The sequence below is a fragment of the Pseudopipra pipra genome, chromosome 11, assembly GCF_036250125.1.
Source record: "Pseudopipra pipra isolate bDixPip1 chromosome 11, bDixPip1.hap1, whole genome shotgun sequence".
NCBI lineage: Eukaryota > Metazoa > Chordata > Aves > Passeriformes > Pipridae > Pseudopipra > Pseudopipra pipra.
Window position 1 is genome coordinate 11,985,199 of NC_087559.1, and position 23,438 is coordinate 12,008,636.

At 38.6% G+C, this 23,438-nt stretch overlaps 1 protein-coding gene across 2 annotated transcripts in view; it reads left to right on the forward strand.

Annotated features, from left to right (window-relative positions):
- Nucleotides 1-23,225, forward strand: part of EEFSEC (eukaryotic elongation factor, selenocysteine-tRNA specific) — a 120,476-nt gene extending 97,251 nt beyond the window's left edge. For both annotated transcript variants that reach the window (XM_064667524.1, XM_064667523.1), the window contains exon 7: nt 22,233-23,225. In XM_064667524.1, the coding sequence (XP_064523594.1) occupies nt 22,233-22,417 (185 nt within the window). In that variant the 3' untranslated portion in view covers nt 22,418-23,225. The remainder of the gene's footprint in view (nt 1-22,232) is intronic.
- The last annotated feature ends 213 nt before the right edge of the window (nt 23,226-23,438 follow it).

Below are 23,438 nucleotides of genomic sequence, written 5' to 3' on the forward strand. Positions count from 1 at the left end.
TTCTGTACAAAACAATACCCTGAGACTTTTGTTTCTATATTTCCATGACTTCTGTTTTTTAAGTCAGCACATCTTGGGACTTGTCCTAAAAATGGAACTGATACAGTAATCATGGTTTTCTGGATATCACAGCCATCTGATTTGTTGCTTAGATTATGAAACTATTTACTTTTGCAGGATTATTTTTTTGCAAATGTTACACTGATAAAGAAAAAAAAACATAGGAGTGAAGAATGTAAATTGAATTCAATGTAAAGATGAATTCAAACAGCTTATATGCTTAAATAACTCAGCACAATCTCAGTACAAGCAAAGAGGTTAAGGCATGGGGTTTTTTTTGCAGAAAACTGTTGAGTTCCAGCAATGTGCACATTATATGTAGAGTTCTTGTCTGGCAAAATTATGGGTGAAGCTGGACAGTTTGAATTTTTATATATTCATATATGAATTTTATTGCTATGTCCATTATGCGAATACAAGGACAATAGTAGTAACTGTTTCAGGTCCTTTTCCCTGGCATTTGGTAGTGGTAAACCCCAGCTAGTGCTTGCATGTTTTGCGTCAGATGGAGTTTTTTCCTTTTTTTCCCCAAAAAAGATGGTAGAACAGATCTAGAAAGATTAAATAAGTTGCCAGCAGATTTATGGCAGTACAGTGGAGAGGACTCTGGAGTTTTGGTTTACCACTGGTATAAAATCATCTTCTGGAGCTTTTGCAGTGTGTTCTATTTCAGGTTAGTTATCAGGTCAGCCAGCAGCCTGTTGCCATTGACTGTTGATAATTAAAAAAAAAAAATCACTTTCATAGTGGTGTGTTTTGATCCACTGTGTTCATTCTCCATTGGGGATTAATCTTCTGAAGAAAACTGGTTGTTATCTAATGCATAAGTTTGGTAAAATAGTCTGGTAAGGTAACTAAAAATGTACTTTCAGGAAAATAGCCTATCTTAGATTGAGGTGTTCCCTGGATGATCTAATAATTCTCCATAATTTCTAGCATATTATAGTTGTAAGGGCACAAAAAGATCAAATTTTTAACAAATACAACTTATTAGTTTTTGATTTTTTTCTCTTTTCCTGTCTGGAACCTTCTGATCATGTTGTGACATGACTTTTCCCATTCCAAAACACTTGATACACGTCGGCACTCCTGCCACAGCAAGATACTGTGCTGAGGAAGATGTTCTGTAGACTGTCCTTTCTTTCATTAATTTGTCTGTGCATAACATGCACTTGTTTTCTGAGATACTGTAGGAAGTTTGCAGACTGTCCTGCTCTTGGTGTGCTGCCATGTAGTCACAGGTACTGTGCTTCTCAGCTACCTCCAAAAAAAAAAAAAAAAAAAGCTAGTGGCAGGATTTTATCATCCTTGTTAATGATTTTGGAGAAAAATATTGGAATTGTGAATGTATGTATGTATACCCGGGATTCTTACAGACTCTTTTCCAAAGTAACAGACAAAAGGTAGTAAATAGAAGAAATGGGTAGAGATAGCTGTTAATTACTTTCTCAATGTACTGTGGACTAAAAAATAGTCATAATGAGGGTCCAGGTACAGAAATTGGTAGTAGACATTTGTGATTTGCTAGAAAATATAAAGAATTTAGAGAGCTAGTGGTGGGGGTTTTTGGGCTTTTTTGTTTGCTTGGTTGTTTTTTTTACTAGCAACCTTGAAAGACCCACAGCCTAGGCAAGTTGAGAGATACTTCTGATTCTTATTTGACTTTGGAACTCTGTATCTGTGTTTTCTTTTGTTGTGGTTTAAATTTCACATTGTTCAAAAGTTAATGCTTCTTAAGGATGTAATTTACCTTCAACATGATTCTTCTTGCTGCTGTGTGGATGGTTCAATGACTGCGGTTCTGATGGGAAAATACGAACTGCAGAAAAGGGTTCCTGCTCTGGAAACAGAAATAGTGGAACAAGGAACAAATATGGCTTTAGGGGGGAAAAATACACTTCTCAAGTTTTGTTGTAAAATAATTAGCCTTCTGTGAAGGCACAGAGACCATAGAAAAAGCACAGGAGCTGCTCAGTTGCCTGTGATTTGACTTAAAGTTTATGACCTTGAGTAATGTGCCTGCTTAACCACACTTAACAAAAGCATATTTGATGAAATGTTAAACTCATGAATTACATCTTCACGGAAAGCCTTTTTTAAAATTTGTAAAATCAGAAATAAATCAACATCTTCAGACCTCAGTGGAGTTGTTTAAACATGGAATTGAAAGGAACAGGCTGTTTCATCAACAATGACACTTTGTAAACCCATACATAATGTGTAACTTTTCTTCAGGTTAAAAAAGGACTCTGTATTCCAAGGTATTGTATAAAGAACTGTAGCATTAATAACCCTGTTTTATAAGTGGGGAAGCTGAGACAGAGGTGAAATAATATTGTGAACTGATAGAAGCCAAAGAACCAAAACTGCCTAGGCCTGGGTTTCTTAATTGCCAGTCTAAATGTCTGTTCATTAGGGTTGTAAAAATTTGAGAGCAAGTTGTACAAAGGTTTGGGGGCTTCTCTAAGGCAGTACCTGTATCTCTGTTTTCGTTTTTCTGAGCAAGAGTTATTGGTTCAACTGTACTCCCATTTCAACCACAGAATGTCTGGACTTATCCCCAATTTATACTTAGAAAACAGATAAATCCAGTTTACTTATGAGAGAATAAACGTGTATCCCTGCTACACACAGCAGCAAGCTCTGGTATCCCTTGCATAGAGCTGTCAGCCCAAGGGCTTGGATGGCATTGGAGAACCTATTCTTCTGTCTTTTATTGCTTTGTGAGTTTTATTTGTCCGCTTTAGTAATATGTTGGATTTGTTATTATTTATTTCATTTGTTTGGGGTTTTTTTAAAGTAGTTGGATACTACTGTGTTGAAACAAAAATAGGAAATGTTTTCTTTGACTTTTGCACTAAATGTTATGATTAGTGTATAACAATGGAAGTACAATTTTTGTTTTCTTGGAGGGCTTTACCTTTATTTTTCACGTTTTAAGGAATCAGATCTGATGCTAGAGCTGTGTAGAAAACATCTTCGTTGAAAACTAGAAATTTCCCTGTAAAGCTGGAGAGGTTTTTAGGTCACAAGAAAGTTTGAAATGCACAATAGCTCTGAACATTAACTTTTCACTTTGTCCCTGGAACTTTTGAAGGGAGACTTGCGTTTTTTGGCATTGGTCAAGCAGTCTGGTCTTGATAGACTAGCTGTCTGTAGTGTCTTTGTGTTAAGTGTTCCCCCTGGGGCACCATCTTGTGTTTTAATTCCCAGTTTGTTGCTGATGTATGGGCTCTTCTGTTAAATAACTTTTTTATTTTCTGTGCCATTATGCCTACATACTTTACTTGATTTGTGTTGCATACAGAGTGTTTTCCCCTTGTTGTGTTTGGAACTGGTTTGTAATAGAATCACTGTTGTGTAATTCTGACTGAAAGTTACAGCTTTATCAACAAACACAAAGTGCTTGTTCTGTTTGAAAATTTGTGTTTTCCACTCATCATGAACTATTTATTAATTATGTGCTGGTTTTTATCTTTTAAATAAAAGAAACCACTATTTCATACATGCTGCACTTTAGGAAGTATTAAAGATTCACTGGTATGTAGAGCACTTACTGCTGTGAACACAAGTGAAGAGCTTCTGTAAACAATTGATTCAAGATTTCAAAATAACACAAGTGCTGAGAAAACTGCTGCACTCAACTATACTGTCACATTTCCATGGATTAATGAGTTACTGTTTGTTATCTCAGTGATAGTGACTGTCTGAGTGTTCAAACCCCATCACAAATGTGCTATAAATTCATAACCTTAGATCTTTCTTTAAATCCCAGTGAAGATGTTCTGTCGTGCATGTGATGTGCTGAGGAGCATGTTTGCTGTTACCGAAGCTCAGCTGATAGGCACTAACTCGCTTCTGTGTCTGAGCTGTGAAATGACAAATGGTTGAAAAATATATCCTTTGTGCCAAGATCAGAGATTTCTGCCTGCAGTTGTAGAGGGCTTTAGAGCAATTCAAGAAAATATTCAGATGTTGGCTGGAAAATACATTCATTCTTCTGAGTTGTGACTGTTCCACCAGTCTGTGACTCTACTTTTGTCACTGATACTCATAAACTCACTGTGCTCAGAGATTCCCAGCCTCCTCATGCTTTCTAGTATTCCTGCCTCTCTTACTTAACCCCTCCTTTGCTTAGACTTTTTCCTCCAGTATCTGTGAGGAAAAGCACTATAAATATGAAGGCAGTTCCTTGGCTGTTGAATCCATTACTTGGGTGTACCTGTGGTGGGCATGTTAGTGATGTTAATCTGGCCAGTCTTGCAGAACTGGTTGTTATACTTTCTCTGGAGCATTGTGAATCTATTATATATAAAGAGGCAGTATTGATATTAATAAATTCTCTTATTAATCTGTCCTTTCAAAATTATGCCCAAAAGTTCCAGAAGCTTTTTGAAATGCAGACTGACCATGTTTGCTTTGGGGTGGCTGAGTGCTGCATCTATTGCACTTCATTCCGGTGTATACTGGATAATGTGTTGCTATTTAAGAATATGCAGAACGTTCTGCGTGCAAACCCATACACATAAACACTCTCACCCTGTGTATATTGTGGCTACACATCTTCAGCTTGTGTGGTATGATGTACACACTTGTGCACGCCCACACACTAAACCTTTGCAGGTCAAAAAGGGAGGATAAACTTTTGAACCCAGCTGCTTCCAAATTAAGTACATGTGCAGGGACCACCAAAGCTGGGGTTACCGTATTCCAGAAAAGTGCTGGACACTGACACCCACGTCTTGTACTGCAGGAGCCTTCTTGTTCTTCCCTTAGAGCCTGAAGGATGATGTCTTGAAAGCACACTGTCCGCTTCGCCCTTTCCTTGTCACCAGAAAGGACAGGCAGCAGTTTGGTGACTTCTCCCTTCGTTATGGAAATGGGACTGATACAGTAATCAGGATGCTGCATATGGAGCTTTTTAAATTACTGCTCTTCAGTCTTTTGTTAGCCTTCATTATTCCTGAAGATTTTTTTCAAGTCATAAAAATGGCATTTTTAATATGCAGAATTAAAAAAAAAAAGGCAATATGAGGAATACATTTTTGTCAATAAGCTTTTACCTTTTAAACCAGTTATCTTAGTTTCTGCTCTAGGTATTTTAATTGAAGATTAACTACTGTTAAAGAGTATACAAATTTAGGTAGTATATATTTGGAGTAGTAAAATAGGACTGAATAAAAGCTGGGAATAGAGTTACCTGTCCATTATAATTTTAGATTGCAGAGCACAGACTAACCTTCATTTGAAGTCAGCACAGCTGACTGAGAGACTATTCTGACATTAAGGCTGTTTTATTTAATTATATTTTTTGTTATGATGAAGTTCACTAGAAGTATACTTTTGGAGTTTTGAGTTAAACGGGTTGTACCTGGACATTTGTTTTATTTCTGCTGCCCTTTTTTTGGTAAAAATTTGTTAGGTCAGAGCTGATGCATGTGAACATGAAGCAAAATGCTAAAATAATTTCTTTATGCTTGTGACTTTCTGCTAAAATGACCTGGATGAACTCCATTTTGCCCACCACAGGAAATAAGACTGGTTCGTTTCTGTCTACAAACGGAACATTTCTCTTGAACCTCGAGCAGCCTCAGGTTCAATATGAGTTCTCTGAATTATGGGCATTTAAGACATGGAGGCTGATTTTGCTTGAGAGGGAAGGAGTTGAAGATGCTGCTTTATTCTACTCACCTGCATTGTCTGTTGGGCAAACTACTTAGTTACCTTCCAAAGAGATAGGCTCCTGTCTTCCTTATAGTATCCTATATTTCTTCTAAGGATAAAAGGATAACTGTCCTGAGGAAAATCTTGTCAAGACTTATTGTTTAAACCTACTTGGAAGGGTGTGCATCTGGTAGTTTTTGTAAGAACTCAGATTTTTCTTTCTACTCTGAGTTTTTACTAGAGCTTGAATTTTAGCAGCAGAAGTATTAACCTAAACTTTCAGTAGTTCCATATAGATGGATCATCATAGATGAGAGAATGCTGCTGATTTCCATTTTGATCCCTGAAAGCTGAATGTAGCTCAGTGAAGCGAGAGGTGCTGTGTGTTGGCATATTAACCTGCATGGAGATGTGATTCCTTGCTGGACCATTCCCTTGTGTGATACCCTGCACTGTGCCACAGTCCACAGGGGATGTAGGTCTTTAAAAGGAGAATAGGGCTTAATACTGTGGTGTGCTGCAGACTTCCCCCTCCTCTGCTGCCTGCTGGTAAGGAAGGAACCTGGATAAGATAAGACCTGGGTCTTGACTTAACAGTGTCATAGTCTCTGTTGTGAGCTTCTTGCAGACAAAATGATTATTGGCCAGGGCTGTGCCCTTTATCCATGACACTCCCCCAGTCCTTCTCTCTCTTGTTTTTTTTGCTCTTCTTGTTGTTTCCCCCTCCTTGTAAGGAGGGAGGGTTTGAACCACAGATTTGCCATGATTCTGCTGCAAAATCAGTAACAGCTGTTGGAATTGTAAATGGCTTCTTGGTTACCGTCACAGAACCTGCTGTTGATCAGCTCTGCCCTGAGCAATAACTGGAGACATCAGGACCACTGAGGCGAACTAGAGGGTAAGGGTGGAGGGAATTAAAACCCTGAGGCAGGGCTCTAAATAGAGAACACAGGCACAGATGGGTGTTGGAAGGGACACTGTTTCCTTTTACTGGATGACTTTTCAGATACTGTGAAGTGCAGAGTTGACTGGAGCAATATCAGAGCAAGGAAAATGTAGAGGAGCTATCAGAGAAAATGTAATTTGAATGTGAATTTATATTATCCTCCCCATCTTTCAAAAATCCAGTATTCTAGGAAAACTCAGCAGGCAAAAGATATTCCATGCTTTGATAGGGTCACTCTACAAGTCATTTATGTTGATAGGCTAAATATGTTCCTGTGTTGTCTTTGAGTAATTTTAGGATATCATAAACATTGATGTGTTAGTACAAGCAAATGTCTAACAATTATCTGCGAAGAAAAGTAAATCTTGAGACGTGAGAATTCCTGGTCCTGAAATGGGCTGTACTAGAACCTAAACTTAATGAAATCAACAGTCATCACACAAGATGCTGCCTTTGTGGTTTTGGTAATGGGGCTAATTTATTCTTAACTTGTTTGTATGTTTTGGCTGGTCATATTACATCTTCTGTAATTTAATTTTCCTCTCCTTCAATGCTGCCTTTTACTGCACTCCCTAGACACACCAAATTTATTTGTGGGGGTTGGATTCCTTTGCAGTGCAAGTCAAAGTCAGTTGGTGTGTTGGAAATGTCCAGTGGATCTTCAGTTCAGGTCGTTGCTCCACAGAGCTGTGTTGGCTGTCATAACACCCTGCAATACCAGTTGTGAACCTTTTCCCTTTCACTGCCAGATTTGTACCCAGACGCTCAAACAGCTTGGCAGTGGTAGGTGGGAATCTTGTAAGTTTGGGTGCTATAATTTTTTCTGTTCCAGCCACTTGGCATCAGAACACTAATTATTAAATTTCTGCATCAGTGCCCTGAGAATTGCCCACATCTTATTTCTAAACAGCATCATCAGTACCTGGAAATTTCAGAAGGATGGAGAGAGTCTTTTGGGGAGATGGCTCAGGAAAGCTAATCTCCTTCAGCCTAAATGTGATCTGCTTCCCTGGACTTGGACAGAGAGGCTGTACCTGTGTTTTCTGATATTTTACTTGACTAGGTTTTAGAACAGTCTGTGCCCCAGGAAGAGTGTAATGAGGAAGGAAACCCAGCCCTTGGGTGCTTGCCTAGAAAAATGGAAGTATTGCTGTGGCATGGATAGAGGTATTAAGTTATTAGTATGTGCTAGGTCTGTGTCACTGTGCCTCTGCAGCTTTGCTATCTCATTTAAAGTCTGACTTACTGTGCCCATCCCTTTATAAACATACCACTGCTTGTGTTCGACTCTGTTGGCTTCACTGTTTATTTGGAGCCCAAGGGTACTATAAAGTAATTATTAGAAAACATTGACTTTATATTCAAAGGTTTATTTCTGGTCTTTGTGTTTACTGAGAAAAAGCATGAGAATACTGAACTAAAAGTTTTGATATTGAGAAGGAGAATCATAAGTAAATTATGCCTTTTAAAATAATGCTTATATTAATTTTAAGTGGTTTTATTTGGAGAGTGGACTGATGACTTTGCATTTTTGAAATAACGGTATTGAAGCAGCCTGCAGAGAGTCCCGTTCTGCAAATCTTCCCCCTTTCTGATAATCATTGGCTAATTAATTTCTGTGAGAACGTTTAAAAATATTAGTAGTTAAATAATACAAAGAGAATCAGTTAAGGCTCAACAGTGTTCAGCCAGCATGTGCTGAATGGGGAAAAGCATAGTGTCTTAATTAAAAGAAATACAGGAAACTTAGTTATTGGAAAGTATTTTTCACTGCTAGAGGATTTGTGGGTGACTAAGAATTTATAGACTTGAGTTTTTTATTTTTTAAATAAAAGCCAGATACATGTCTTCATCCTTTGGCTTGTTGACTCAATTTACTTGGATGGAATTTTTCAACATTTAAAACAAATTAAAATTCATGAATCATTTCTGCTTAAAGGCACAAGCTTTTATAGATACAACAGTTAAGACTTAACTGGTTACATACATAAATACTGTTTTGGATATGTAAATTTTGTACTTGCTCCCTTAAAAAAATGCAGATGAAAGTTTTAATAGTTGGGATACAGCAGGGATTACCTGTTGTACGATAATTATTGTGTTTGAATAACTGTTTATTTTAGCATTGCTTCATCTCTCTCTCTCTCTCTCATTTCCTGCTAAAGTAACAACTTGTTTGCAGGACAGATGTGAAGAAAACATCCCACCATGGCAGAGGGCAACGACGCGCTTTGTAAAGATGTTTCGTGCTGCCTTTGGTGTAGTCTGCAATTTCTGTGTAGTTATTGAGAGAGGTTTTTCAGTTTTGCTGTAGTGATCCATGCCTGCTCTTGAATTCTTAGGTTCTGTTGCTCTGTGCTGGTGTGGTGTGAACCCTGTTCAGGAGGGGAAGGTGTTGTTTCACCCAGGGTACATCAGTATTAGATTAGGATCAGCATTGTTTTATTCCACGGTAAATGGAGCATGTGAATTTTTTTTAATTGTTTTAATTATTGTGGCCAGTTGATTGCTGGTACAGCTAAGTGAGCTTTTCCACAAGCATTCTGCAAATGTGGCAGGCTTTATTGTGAGGTTTCAATTTGTGCTTTCCTGGAATTTGCTTAAAAACATGACTCGGGGGAGGTAGGTGAGCAGTCAGTGCATGTCAACAGAAAATGACAATTGTTCCAGATCAAAATGTGTGTCCTCTTTCAAATATATTATTTCAAGAATATTTTGATTTTATGTAGTTCAGGATTTTCTTGGGAAGCTCATTTCTCTGCTGCTGTAGTAACCAGTCACTGTAGCACAGCTCTAGGTGTTGGTGTTCTGAGAAGTACCAGCTGTGGCTTTTCTCCTCTGGACTTCCTTTGCAGAGGAAAGAGGGAGCAAGGTGAGGTGTTTGTAGCCATTGATGTGCACATGCATATGTACTGCTGAGAACTTGAAGTTGCATTGGAATGTAAAATTTTTAAGTAAAAAAAAGAGGTAAGGTAAAATAGTAGACAAATTGGGAAGCAAAGCTGAATACACTCTTTTGGATGTTCCTTGCTAAGGCTGCTTTGTATATAATGTCCATAATTTGTACATAAAAGTACATAATGGACTTCACTGTGTTCATTTTTTGTAGAAGGGACTTTTAAAGAACACTGAAATCATTGAGAGTGAGTTTTGTTACATGAGCCAGATAATTAGTGTTCGAGCATCAACTATAGCTGGAAAACAACGTGTCTGCAAAAGCAAACCTGTCCAGTCTTGTCCCTTGAAAGGCCTCTTGTTATATGACCCTTGCTTTTCTCATGCAGCCTGCCCTCCTGTTTTGACTGAGTTCCATCCACCTGTGAATGGTGTTTGAATCTGAGAACCTCACCAAGGAACATGTGTGTGCCCCGTGGAGCTGCTCCATCTGTGGGCGTTTGAGGGCTCCTTTATGATCTTCACCAAGTTCAGTGTGTGCTGTTGGTCTTGGCAGACTGTGAAAGACACTAGGAGGGAAAACCACTGTGGAGCTGTGAAGAGCTTTTTTAGGGAAGAAGTGTATGAATAATAAGGAAGAACTGGCAAACATTTTAATTTGTCTTGGTAAAACAAAATTATACAAATCTTTAGTGTCCCTTTTTTTTTTTTTGTACAAAGCCGTAGAGGAGGAATTTATAGGTTATTAAGACTGAAAACTTTGTAGTAACCCAGCATTCTCATGCTGTTTATTCTTTCCACCTCCCTCAACATTTTATTTCCCTTGTAATAATTAGTTTGAACTTTCCTCTATTTCTCTGGATCAAGTAATTTTCGTACAACTTCAGGATTTTTTTTATATGCTTTAAGTCTTTCTTCTAAATAATGTTTTTTATAACAAAAAAAAAGCCATGAATACATTATAATTTCAATTTTCATGGTGTGTGAAAGATTTCTGCACTAGGTCTTTATTGTTTTTGAAGAATTCATCACCCTAGTTAAGAAGCTTAATATAAATTAAAGAAGGTATTAAGGAACATTAAGACATCAAAATGTGGAGCGTTCTTTTCCTTTCGATTGCTCCAAATGCAAACAAGTTGAATAAAATGCAATCAAAGGGCCTGTTTGGAGAACATTGAGTGGCTTTACAGCTGTGCTGTAGAGAACCTCTGGTAAGAGCATAATTCAAATAAAAAGGCCTTTCTTTCCTCCTCCTAATTCTCTTTGTTGTGGTGACAACAGAGTACAAGCCCGATAAAAATTTAATCACCTTATCTTTTTAAAGCAAATTGCATATTTGTTTACACACAATATACATAACATGAAAAAGAAAAAGCTGCTATCCAATCCCCCTCCCCTCCTAATCGCATTAAAGGCCCTTGCCTAGAAGTTTTAAAAAAAAAAAATTAAATGTTTTATTCTTTATTCTGAAGTCCCATTGTTCAGGATTGCTTTATAAAGGCAGCCCAGGGGAAGATGAATATCACCAAACTTAAACTCTGGACCAGCGCTGAGCAGCAGATGCCTGGGATATGTCGGCAGAGTTGGTCCAGCTTAACTGGCTTCTGCAGTGCCTACTCCACATCAAGAGTTTTGCAGGCAAGATGGGAGGATTACAGACAGGCCTGCGGATCCAGCACTTTGATTTGAGGCTGCTTTGTAATGAATTGCCTTTGATTGTGTGTCAGATCTGCTAACCTGAACTTTTTCCGCATTGTATGCATTTCTGAAAGGCTGCTGTAGGAGAGATTGGGTATTGGTGCTGGTGTTGTTGTTGTTGTTCCCTTTTCACTAGGCTGATAAAGTTTTAGCCCCTTGTGTTGAATGCAAAACCTGTTTTCAGTTGTTTCTGCTCACCTTGATGCACACAACATGAGCATTGTTGGTTTTGTTTATTTACTGTTCTATAGGTACTGGAGTGCTGACAAAAACACAGTCAAAAGTATCTTCTGGCCCACTGCAGAGTGGGTTGGGAACTCCCTCACTGGAGAGAAACTTAGTGCCAGAGATATGACATGGGCTTTAAAATTATGAAAGCTTCTGTGCTTACTAATTCCTTGATCTGTTTTTGCATACCTAACTGTACTCTTTATGGGCATGTTTGTCATATTGTTCCTCTTGATTTGAGAATTTAATCAGCAAAGACTACCTCAACAATAAAACTTGTCCTGTACTACAGTTGTCATAGACCCCTCCAAATTTTACTCATTGTGTTGACATCTGCATGTTTCTTTAGTAGTCTCCCAGGAAGGGAGAGAACTTCTTAAGAGGTCCAGTGACAGTAGCTGTGATTTTAAGATACTGTTTTGACTTTGACTGTTATGAATGGTCTTAGATATTTCACACAGACCTGCCTGTAATTTTTCTGTTGTTGAATTGTAACAACAGCCTGTCGGTATCCCCAGGGTTCCAACTACATTGCATATATTTGTGTTAATAATTTGATGCCCTTATTAGTTCCATTTTTTTTTCCACAGTTGCTCCTGTTGTGCACTGGGCATTTTCCATGCGCTCGGGTTTTGCTTCAGGGAGCTTGAAGAACGTGTAGACAAAAATCACAGCATGAGTATGAGAGGTGCCTCTCCCTGCAGGTATGCTGGGAGAATGAGTACAGTACTTAGGCACCATCTCAATGACTGCATGGACCTTGAGTGGCCATCAAGTGAAAAGAGAGTTCTAATAGTTGCTGGTGTGATATATCAGCTGGCATAATTGCAGCCTTGTTACTGTACTGAAAGCCCATGCAGAAATCAATTTGAAAATTTCCTTTAGGCTACTGGAACAGTGTTGGATTTGAGGCCAGAAATATTACTGTAGTGGTTGTCTTTTAGCTCTGACAGTTGATCCATTGTGTTTTGTGGACACTTAATTTGTGTAGCCTGGGCATAGTCCATGGTGCACAGGAGTATCCTGTGTAACCTGTACTGAGTTAGTCTCTGGCATACAGAAAAGCACAAAGTTGTGTAGAGCATACAAGTAATAGTTGTGGTCCAGGAGTGCAAGGTATAAATGCATCTGCTCTTTAGGGGAGTTGTCCTAGGAGGACTTTGCCAACAGATGATTGTGGCACACTGTGTAATGGCAGCTGAAAGGTGTGTTGGTCTATGAAATGAGGTCAATTTTTGTACTCTCAACCAATTTTAAAGTATGACCAACTAGCCAAGAAATGAAGACCTTAAGTATGTCACTTCATTTTCATGCTTTCATTTAGGGCTGGAGGGCATGTTGGATTAGGGTACATTTTGGAAAACCCGCTGTGGTAACTGCAAATATCCTTCTAAAGTGTGTGTTGGCTTGTGTAGACTTACTTAAATAATGAGATGGCTGCAAGCAGTGGTATGATACGTGGTGGGGATTTTTCAAGTGCAGAAATCCTATCCTGCTACATGGCTTAGGATGACAGTGCTCCATTTACTCTGATGTTCAATAATGAGATTTTATTTCTGCCAAAAAAGAAGGTTAAAATGTGGTTGTGTTCTGTAAATTTGGGAAATCAAATAATATATCCTGGTCATCTTGCTGGAAGTGAAGTATAAAACTGAACAAATGGCATACTCAATGCAGTGTGGTGTGCTGGGTCTCCTCAGTGCAGATGACAGGAGGGAGGAGAAGGAAGTGGCAGGCAAGGCATGCACAGGGAAGGACACTATTGATACTGATTCAGCTGCCAATAGATGTAGTGTGTTAATGGAGTCTGTGCTCCATTTAGCAATATGAAAAATATCAGACTGAAAATCAAGACGCTGACTTCATGCAGAGGGTATGGCAGACTAATTAAAGAAAAAAATGTGTACCAGTTGAGCCTATAAAACTCTTCCTGACCTTGAGAAAACTCCCAGAGAGCTGTGGGAAACTCCAGTCTGTCCCCTCTGAACTTTTTTGTGTTGTTGTTTAAATATAGTAACTGCTTTTTTAATTAAAAAGAAAAATTAGATGGCATTTCAAATTGTGTCCATGGTGCCTTGGGGACCTATTACAGTACAAATTACCCTCTACTATTTAGTGAGGTCTTGTTTACTATTGTGTGAAGCGAGGGTTACCAGCGTAAGGATATAGGACAAGAAGGGCCCTTCTTTGAAAGTCTGGCTCTGCACATGAAAGTGACGCCAGCAATTGGAAGCAATTTGTGGAATTGTTTGATTATATTAATTATGGCACCAGCAAACAGTGCTTGGGAAACAGTTTTGTTTTCTTGCATTCTTTCTTGATTGCTTGCAGCAAAAGCCAAGATACAGAATGTGCCTTTAAGGACTGCCGGAGAGCGCAGTTCAAGCCATTGTGTAGAATTGGCACCGAGCTTGAAAGGGTTGTGTCCGCTTGATGTGAGAGTTTTCCAAATACAGCTTCGGCCTGAACTTCACCTAGGTCAGCCTCTTGAATTAGAACAGCTTCTGTCTTCCTCATCAAGGAAGATTAGCTCTTTCCCTGCTAAGAAGGAGCCCATAATGAAATCCATGTTATTTCCAGTAGTACCAGCTCTTATAATAATGTCTTTCGATCCAAAAGCCTGTATAAACTTAACAAATTGATACACAAGACTCAATTCTGCTCACCACTGAACTGCAGCCTTCTCTGATGTGGTACAGGGCAGCTGTTCCCCAATTTATGGGAAAACGTTTTATTAGTTAAGGATTTCCAAACAGTCTGCCAAGCTGAGACTGCAGGAATAGCTCTGCTGGTGCAGACTGGCTGTCACAACAGTGTTTGGTTGGGACATGGGACAGTCTACTTCTGCTCAAAATGGCCGTAAAATGTTGTGGGTTTTTTTCTTGCCTCTGTCATCAAACAATGAATTATGGATGTTTTGCATAGATCCCAAACACCACACTGAGGCATTAGTATGATTCTCATTTGGAAGGAAGGAGTCTCCTTTCTGGCCTCCTTGGAGGCTGGTTGCTCTCTGACCAACTTCGTGCTGTAGTCCTATTAATATTCACGAGCCAGGCGAGGTGGTAATAGCTGATCTTCTACTAGCCAGAAGAGAAAAATGAATCTACTGTGGAGTTTGGAACTCTAGCAGAGTATTTGAGAGAGCTGACAAGAGATGTGGGAAAGGTGGTGTGAATTCGAAAGAGAATTACTGAAGAATTGCAAAGGGATTTACATAAGTAAAATTCACTGCCTGATCTGTGAAAGTAATTGCAGCTCAAATCCTGAGCTCCTGAGGGTAGTAAGGAAAGGAGTATTCCTTGTTTCTTCAGTGAATCTCTGGTCAACTGTTGCATTGAAATTGTCTTGGTAATCGTATTGTGCTTGTTCATCATGGTGATGAACACCTGGGAACAGAGTGGATTGGCTCCTGTAGAACCATACTTAAATACTTTCCTTAGAGAAAGTTCATAGGTGTTGACATAATGACTGTGATGTCAGGGAGAGAATTCCTGCCTGATCCCAGGCTCCAGTTAGTTCAGGACACAGTTTCAGCCCTGCTCTTTCTGAAGCAACATATGTTACTGACAGGCAGATGGGATGCCAAGCTAGATAGGACCAGTCTCTAGATGACCAGTGATCCAGTCTGCTAGATATGATGTGGTGTATCTGATGTTCCTGGTATAGTATTTATGGGTAGGGTAACACAGGTTTTTTGTCCTTGGAAGGCTCATAAAGATCTCATTTTTCTTGATTAGTTTGGGGTTTTTTGTGATTTCGGTTTTTGGTTTGTTATGTTTTTTGGTGGGGGAGGTTTTTTTCAGGTTTTTTGGAGTGTTTTTTTGCTGGGATATTGATGGTGAAAAATGACCACCTTTAGCTTGAATAAAATCAAAAGGTAGGATTATTGGGTATCTTTAGCAGAGGAGCAGAGTTGCTAACTGAGAGCTCAGTATAAAGAGTTGAAGCAACAGGATGCTACATATTCTGTTATTCTTGCACACTTTCTGCCTGACTGTATAGGTAACTGTAACAGGAGGGCTGGGCAAACTGATCCTCTTATTTTGGGATGCTTCTGCTTTTTGTTTGAATCAAAATTCCAGAATGTTACTTTTGGGATATTGCATGAACTTTTCATGATTTTAGAACACAGATAACTGTTTCTTAGAACTGCTGACATGTTTTGGGACTAAGTAGAAAAGTAACTTGTGCTTGATATTGTATTGCATGAGAACCAGCTCTTTTACCTCTGGTATTTCTATTTATTTTGCTGGAAACCAATGATAAATTTATTAGTCTTGTTTTAAAGTTAATCACAATCCGAAACAGATAGGAGTGCTGCTTTATTTGAATCTCTTTGGGCATCAGTAAATAAGTTTTTTAAGTCTTGGATGAATATACATAGATGTTGCAAGAAAAAAAAAAAGGAATTAGTTTGTAATTGTGTTGTGCTAAAGTACAGGATTTTCAAGTCCTGCAGTACTGGCAAAAAGTTTCTATTTCTGTTCCATCATTGCAGTAAGGTGGGGGAGAGGCTGGTCCTCGTCCACTCACTGGTGCAGCCCCTCTGCATCAGTCTGTGGCATGGATGTCTCCATCTGGGGCTCTAATTATTTCTGATTTTCAGGTCAACCGGCTTTTGTACTCTCTGTTAGCAGGAGAGTTGATGCAGGCACACACTCTCTAACTGTGTAATTAGGGTTCAGGTTCTGAGGGTTCAATTTAAGGAAATCCTGAAATTGTGAAAACCAGCTGTTACGAATAATCCATTGTGAGTGAGGATTATCCCCAACCCTTTGCCTCTTTCAAGTTTTACTCTTTTTTTTTTTTTTCCTTCCCTTGAGAAGAAAGAAAAATGTCTGCCTGTCATATTAAAAGGTTACATTTGCCTCAGATAAAAATTATTTCCAACATCAAATGTACTATGTTCACTCATTTTCTGATGTTCAGTCAATTTTTAACATTTGAATGTTGGCAGGAGACAGGAACTTGCAGGTAGCCGAGTCTTCTACCTGCAGCGTTCAAAAAGAAGTGAATAGGACATTTAGTTTACAGAAGGTAAAGCAAGTTCAGTTTCCCACTGAAAGTCTGCTCACAAATTCCTGAATGGAATGGAAGGCTTGGCAATAATATTAGCAAGTTAAGAATAGTCTAGCAATTTCTTAATATGTAATGCAAAAAGGAATAGTTTCTCTTCCTATGGTAGCTGCTGGTGTAGCCTTAGTGTGCTTTTTCTTAACAGTGTCATAAGAATCCTGAGCCAATGCTTTTCCAGCAAACCATGGCAAGTACCAGTGTAGGGAGGTGGTGTAATACATTTGCTAATTTTCCTGTTGGTAAGATGGGCTTTTAATTTTGGCTTGAAAGGAAAGTTCTCATTAATTGGGAGACTCAAAATCTTTTAACATGATTTTTTTTTTCCCATTCCAATTTTTGATGCTGTAAAAAACCCTGTGTAATCATCCATGCAAATACTTTCATGTTCATTGGTGCTCACTGGGATAGTTAGCAATAAACTTTTTTTTACAAGTGTGCATATGAGAAGGGAGTTGTTGAAGTTCAGCAAAATAAATTATTCTCCCTGGCTGTGCTGGAGAGCATGCCCTGCACCTATATTATTACACCTGTTTTCAATGATGGGTTTATTAGTTGCTTAAAAATTACTCCTGTCTCTGGCTGGGCTACAAGGAGATACTGTATTATCTTGCTTCTCATCTAAAATGTGTCTGGCATTCAGTCTTTAGAATCTTCCATTCAAACACAACGTTTCATTAGCTTTGATGGAGGCAGGACTATTCCTAAATATTGAAGAGATCTGTGAAAATAGGAAATGGAAATATGGAAATGGAAAATTTGAAAAAGAGAGTTGGAAAAGGAGAGAGAGAAAAGAGAGAAATAAAACTCCTGAAGGGCTGAACAGCAAGTGCAATTTGGGAGTCAAGGAAGGAGGAGCTGAAAATTAGAAAGAAATAGCAGAGACCACCCTTAGAGACCTTTGAAGGAGCAGGAGAGCAGAAGGCTAATAGTAGAAAAAAGTCAACAAACTGACAGAGGATGTTGATAAGGAATGACAGCATTAAGTGAAGGAGGATGTGAAGTGGGGAAGTTATGTAAAAGGTAAAGTAGAATCCACGTTAACAGGTAACAGTTGAAATAAAAATGTGTATGGGCAAAAAGCACGGTGGTGCTCGCTCACCCTGCAAAGGAGTTAAAGGAGCAGATACTGTATCAGCTTTCATCCTCCTTTCAGTGAAGAAGTAGTAAAAACAAAGCCAAAGCAAACCCTGCTGGCTGTGGCCATGTGTGTGTGCTGTGATTTGTGTCCTGGTCGGCGCTCCCGGCAGGGCTGGTGTGGACACTGTCCCACGGGATCCACAGGAGGGTGTTCATCGCCCTGTTCTGGTGTCTGGATTAATGTAGGAACAAAACAAAGGTTTATAGAAACCTAAAACCTGGGAGTTTCTTCACTGGGGGGAAGGAGGGGAGCTAAATTCATTCTCTATATTTATACACAGGGAGGGATCCAGAATTCTACAATGTGAAATTTCCATATGAAATTACTGAAATCTGCATGTCTCTGTGCAAATTTCTTGCATGAATAATTATAAAACTTGAGGCTCCAATGCTCTTAACTACGTAAGATGCAGCAAATCACTAAGCTGCTAGCTTTTTATTTGTGAAAATTCTGTAAAATATTGTGTTTATCCTTTATTTTGTGCATGTGACATTTTTCTTAGACTTAGAAAATTTTTCCTGATGTGGTATTGCTTTTCATCTGAATTTGAAAATTCACTTTTTTTACTATTATTTATAAATGGATCAGTTTAGACTAAATCCTTCAGGCCATGCTGAGACAAAGGATATTAAAGAGTCCGTATTTTTATTTCTTAATTATTAACAATAGTTGAAACAAAAAGAATGAAGTAGATTAAACTGTTTTACAATTAGATTTTCATGTCTAACCTGGGTTAGTTGCTGCTAAAAGTACATTTTGCATAAGACCTTGTCTGGGCACTTCTTGTTACAGACATGGTTTTGATAGGTGGGAATAAATTTGCTAAGCTTTATGTGCCTTTGAGGATGGCCCATTAATAATATTAATATATAGGTATTTTCCATTGTTGTATGCAAACCATTTCTTAGAACTTTGAAGCTGAAGTCTTTTTCTTTTTAACACACGGATCTTTTCAATTTAATCCATTAGCAACTTGGCAAAATAAAGTAATTGTCCAACAGAGGAAGAAAAAAAAATCTATTAACATTTGCTACAAATCCGAGTAGTACAGGCAGCACTTAATTAATGGAACAGATTTCTCACTATGTGTTCAAGCTAACATAGCTATTGTTCAGGAGAGATTAGACCCTTAATGTAAGTAAGTTAAACTAGAGCTCCATCTAAAAATATCCGTCATTTCAGCTATTAAAGGTCTGATGTCTTCTTCGGTGACAGATATATTTCCCTTCATTTCCTTGGTTTTGTAAAATGTAAAGTATGCATTGTGTGTAACGCGAGAGCTCCGCGGAGGTAGATGAAACCCCGATTGTGCCTGTGTCTCCCTGCCTGCTCCTTTGTGCTGCTCCCTGTCACAGAGCCTCCTCAGCCCTGAGACCTCCTGGCACCAGAGCAGAGAAACAGAAAATGCCATTTGTCAGGGTACGATGCCAGCCACCTAATCTGTTTGCAGAATGAGGGCCACGGGATCTGATTAGGCAATTTAGATACCTTGAGTTTAATAATACCTGAGCTGCCTTTGGCTGTCAGCCTGTCATTTCACTGGTAGGAACTACCACGTTCTTCCATTTCTTCTGCAAACTTCTTACCTGAAATACCTCGTTTAGCCCAAATAGGTGTTAAGGGCTGCAGGTGAGGTATATACCTTTACTTCTCCTGTGTGGAAGTTGGCAATAGAGTGGAGGAGGTGAGATTGTGCAGTTTTCAATACTTTTTCCCCAGTAGAGTTCCACGTGCAGCACATCGTTTTTTCTTAAAAATGAAAATTTTCAAACATGAGATGCTTTGTTTGAACACTGAACGTGCTGTGCCAGGTTTCAGATGTCAGGCTGTCTCACTGATGTCACTGGCAGTTTTTGAAGCTCAGTTTACCCAAAGTGGTTGTTTCACCCTTGTGGCTGAGACTTTCCCAACTTGCTGCTGCAGCCGAATGTCTCTCTGGGGTGAGAGGCTGACTCTCCCTGGGGGATCACCGGTGTGGGCAAGGGCTTGCAGTGACAGCCTGGGTGCCTCACTTCATATACCCATAAGGGAAAATTTTGGCTGCAATTTTAATGCCACATCTCCTCCCTTCCTCTCTCCTTTCCGCCAATTAGCATTTTTTGAAAATTAGAGCCTAGCGAAGCCTGCTAACATAAATAAAATTGTTTTAGGATTTGTTTGCTTTAATTAAAGTGTGTCTTTCTGAAAGGATTTAGTTAAACATCTTTCTTAAACAGTGCTGTGCCAGTAACAGCAACATTAGTAATAGTGATAAGACTCAGAAAGGGAAACCAACTAGAAAGCAAAATGAAATGTTTCTTTGTCCAAAAAATAAATGATCTTCCCAAGAAAGTGGAGGAAACCCCGTGCAGGGAAACTTACAATTAGGTTGATCAAAACAGTAGAAAACATAAAATATTAAATAAATCCTGCAAAGGTATAGAGCAAAGCTGTGTGAGATCACTCTTTTTGCTGGTTTTATTTTGTTTTCCTCTGTTTTGACTCTTGCTGGTTTTTTTCTGGCAGGACCCAAGATGTTCTCAGAGCTTTCCAAATAGGAAATAAGTTGCTTTTCATGTAGTGATAAATTATTTTTCACAGTGAAGTTGGAATGATTGTAAGGGTAATGATATTAATGGGATTTATATGAAAGCACCCAATTAAAAAATTGAAACAGTTGCATCAAACATGACTATACAATGTAATAAAATCATATAATAAATATGTGGTCCCATCACCCCATATTACCTAGTTTGATTAATTGAACCTTACACGTGCAAAGATAGTCATTATCAGACTTCTCAGCCATCAAGGAGGAACAGTCTCAATTATTTTCACAATGAAATAATCATTGCTTTTTTTGTGTTCTGCCATCTGGAAAGAGAAAACAGCAGCTGCCATGACTGTGAAATGCAAGATCTTGCAGAACTGTACAAAGTTGATTCTGCTTGATGCTGGACTCCTGCAGCCTTAATGTAGACTGTAATTTATTTAGTTAAATACAAAACGTCCTGCTTTTCTCAAACTCTTTTGGGTGCTTGCATTTCATATATTATTTTTATTTTTTTTTCCAAAAAAGCAAGACTGATCCCTTTCTCTCCAAAAGTATCCCTGTGGCTGCACTGCAGGGCCTTAGGACTGGTTTACAGCATCTGGTTATGAGATGGCAAATGGGCAGTTTCCTGGTTTTACTTCAACACTTCCTCGTTTCTTCCTTTCCTTCGGCTGTGTGGTGGGAATGCCGCTTGGAACAATTTGCTCTCTGACACAGCAAGATGAGAAGGTGGGCTCTGGGGCCACATCCCCCTGCAATCAGCTGTGAGTGCCTCTGGACGTGTCTGAGCTGGAGCAAATCACCTGTGCCTGTAGACCTCCTGTCTCCAGTAAATCATAAGCATCTCAATCTTTTTGTCAGGCCGTGATATGAGAATCCGCATCTGAATTTCAATATGAGGGGAGAGAGGCTGATTAAGTGTTTGAGATAAGGTTATGTGACACCATAGGTTAAAAATATCTGAACTGATTTTGGCCAAATGCCTGAGAACCACATTGCACCGTATTCAGGTGGCACTGAAAAGCTTCTGAGGAGTTTGCTTGTACAACTGCTTTGTACAAGCAGTTTTCAGGAGTGGTCCTTTAGGAGCTGCATCTCTCTTGTTTTACAGCGTTTCTTTGGACTTTGCTATCCTGCATTTCTTATCTAAAATGTCTCCAACGCGTTGGAACTTATTATAAACCCTGGCCGTTTAGGAAGAAAAGGGCAAATATTTCTGTTTGGCACAAATGTCTGGAGAAAGACTCAAGTTAGATCCGTGGAATTCTGTGCAGGTTAATTCTAGTTCCAATAAACAGTACTATTTGTTCCAATAAACAAATACTGTGTTTTAACAAAACAAAAGACTCAGCAAACAAAACCAAACAAACAACCCCCCTAAACAAACACAAAACTGTATAACTTGCAGAGTGCAAATTATAAAATAAAGCAGTGTGCTTCTGGTAAATCTGGGAAATAGACTTAAAGAAATTCTAGAACCTTCTGACTCTTATGACTGTACATAATTTTAGTATTTTACTGGTTGTTTTTTATTCATGACCTGTATTTTTATAAATATTCTTAGTGATGACAAGAAACTTCGGGTATGTAAACTTTAGGTGTAAATAATAGGAAAGACCTGCTAAGTAAAAGGCTTAGATCAAGCAAGTTGGTCTGGCTTGTTTAAATTCTTGCCTGTGTTTAATAGTTTAAAAGCTGTAGATGGAAACAGAAAGATTCGGGATACTGCACTGGATTTGGGGATGTCACTTTTGTGAACTTTATGTTTAAAGACTTCTCTTATTTTTGATGTAAGTTACCATATTCTAAAAGTCTGATGCAGAAATATGACTTTCCTAATGCATTTGATTTACCTTCGTATTTTTCTTGGTTGATTTCAGATGTAAACTTTGCTCCTTATTTTTTCTAGCTATACTAAAATATGATGTTGAATGTGTTTCTAAAATATGATGTTGAATGTGTTTATGATGTGTGTTCCTGTTCTTTTACAGATGGGCTGAAGCCAGATACCAAGATGCTTCTTACTGTTGCCTCCAAGAAGAAATCTAAGGGAGGGAAGGGGGATATGACCAAGGAAGATGAAAGCAGCAAGAATGATTCAGCCCAACCTGTTACTATCTCTCTTAGCTTTAAGAGATACGTCTTTGACACGCAGAAGAAAATGATTCAATCCTGAGAAAGTAAGGGAGGCCTCTAATAGCACCTGAAAGTCCAGACTGAAATGATTTGAGGTGGAATGTATTTCTTTTCTGGACACATTAGACTTGTTGCTTCTTCACCAACAGAGCCTGGAAGCTTCTGCTGATTATATGCCCCCTTCCATGATCTCTGCCATCTCATATTGTTTGTTAGAATTTGCTTATTTTGTCATCTTTGTGATGTGAATCTTTATGGCATCTCAGATAATGTCACCTGCCAGATGAGCACATTTGGGTGTACATTGTAATTGCACTGTTTTTCTGGAGAATTGTGTTGAAGTTTCTCTTGATTTAGAAGTTTGGCACCAGTATAAATCTAAGTCAAGTCAGGATGTGAATTTCATGTGACCCACAAAGGGAAGCTGATTATTCTAGGCTTACTTCCCTGAGCAAAGCGGGAGACAGAAAGCACACAGTTTAATAGGTGAAACCTAAAATGGATGTTTCACATTCCTTCAGCTGCAGCTATGTAAGATGCTATCTGAAAGATGGTATGGATGTTTTTTATAAATATGATTTATATCTTGAAATGTTTTTCATATTAAACATAATAATGTGTGTGACTGAGAGAGTCTTAATTATTCTGTTTGCTGTTCCAAAGGTTCAGAACCTATCTTTGGTGGCATTTTATATAACTTTTCTGAATTTCCTGCCTGTTCTGCAGTGAATGCTATTCCAGAACTGTTTTTTTTTTTTTTTTTAACCACAATATCTTTTGTGTGTGAAAGAAAAAGTTGCCTCTGGAAATAGTCAAGGGCTTTATTTCATTAAAATAATGATAGAAGATTGCTGCATAAGCCTTGTAAAATGAATATCTCCAAGATGCTTTAGAAACCATTAGTTGTTTAATAGGGATTTCATGGCTGCTTTAGTTCTTCCTCTCAATTTCGTGTCCTAGGCTCATAAAAAGGAGAGCACTGGTAACATCCCTTCTTTGTTACGTACAAAGCACAGACACCTTAACATGAAGACTAACAACAATTCTACAGGTACAAAAGC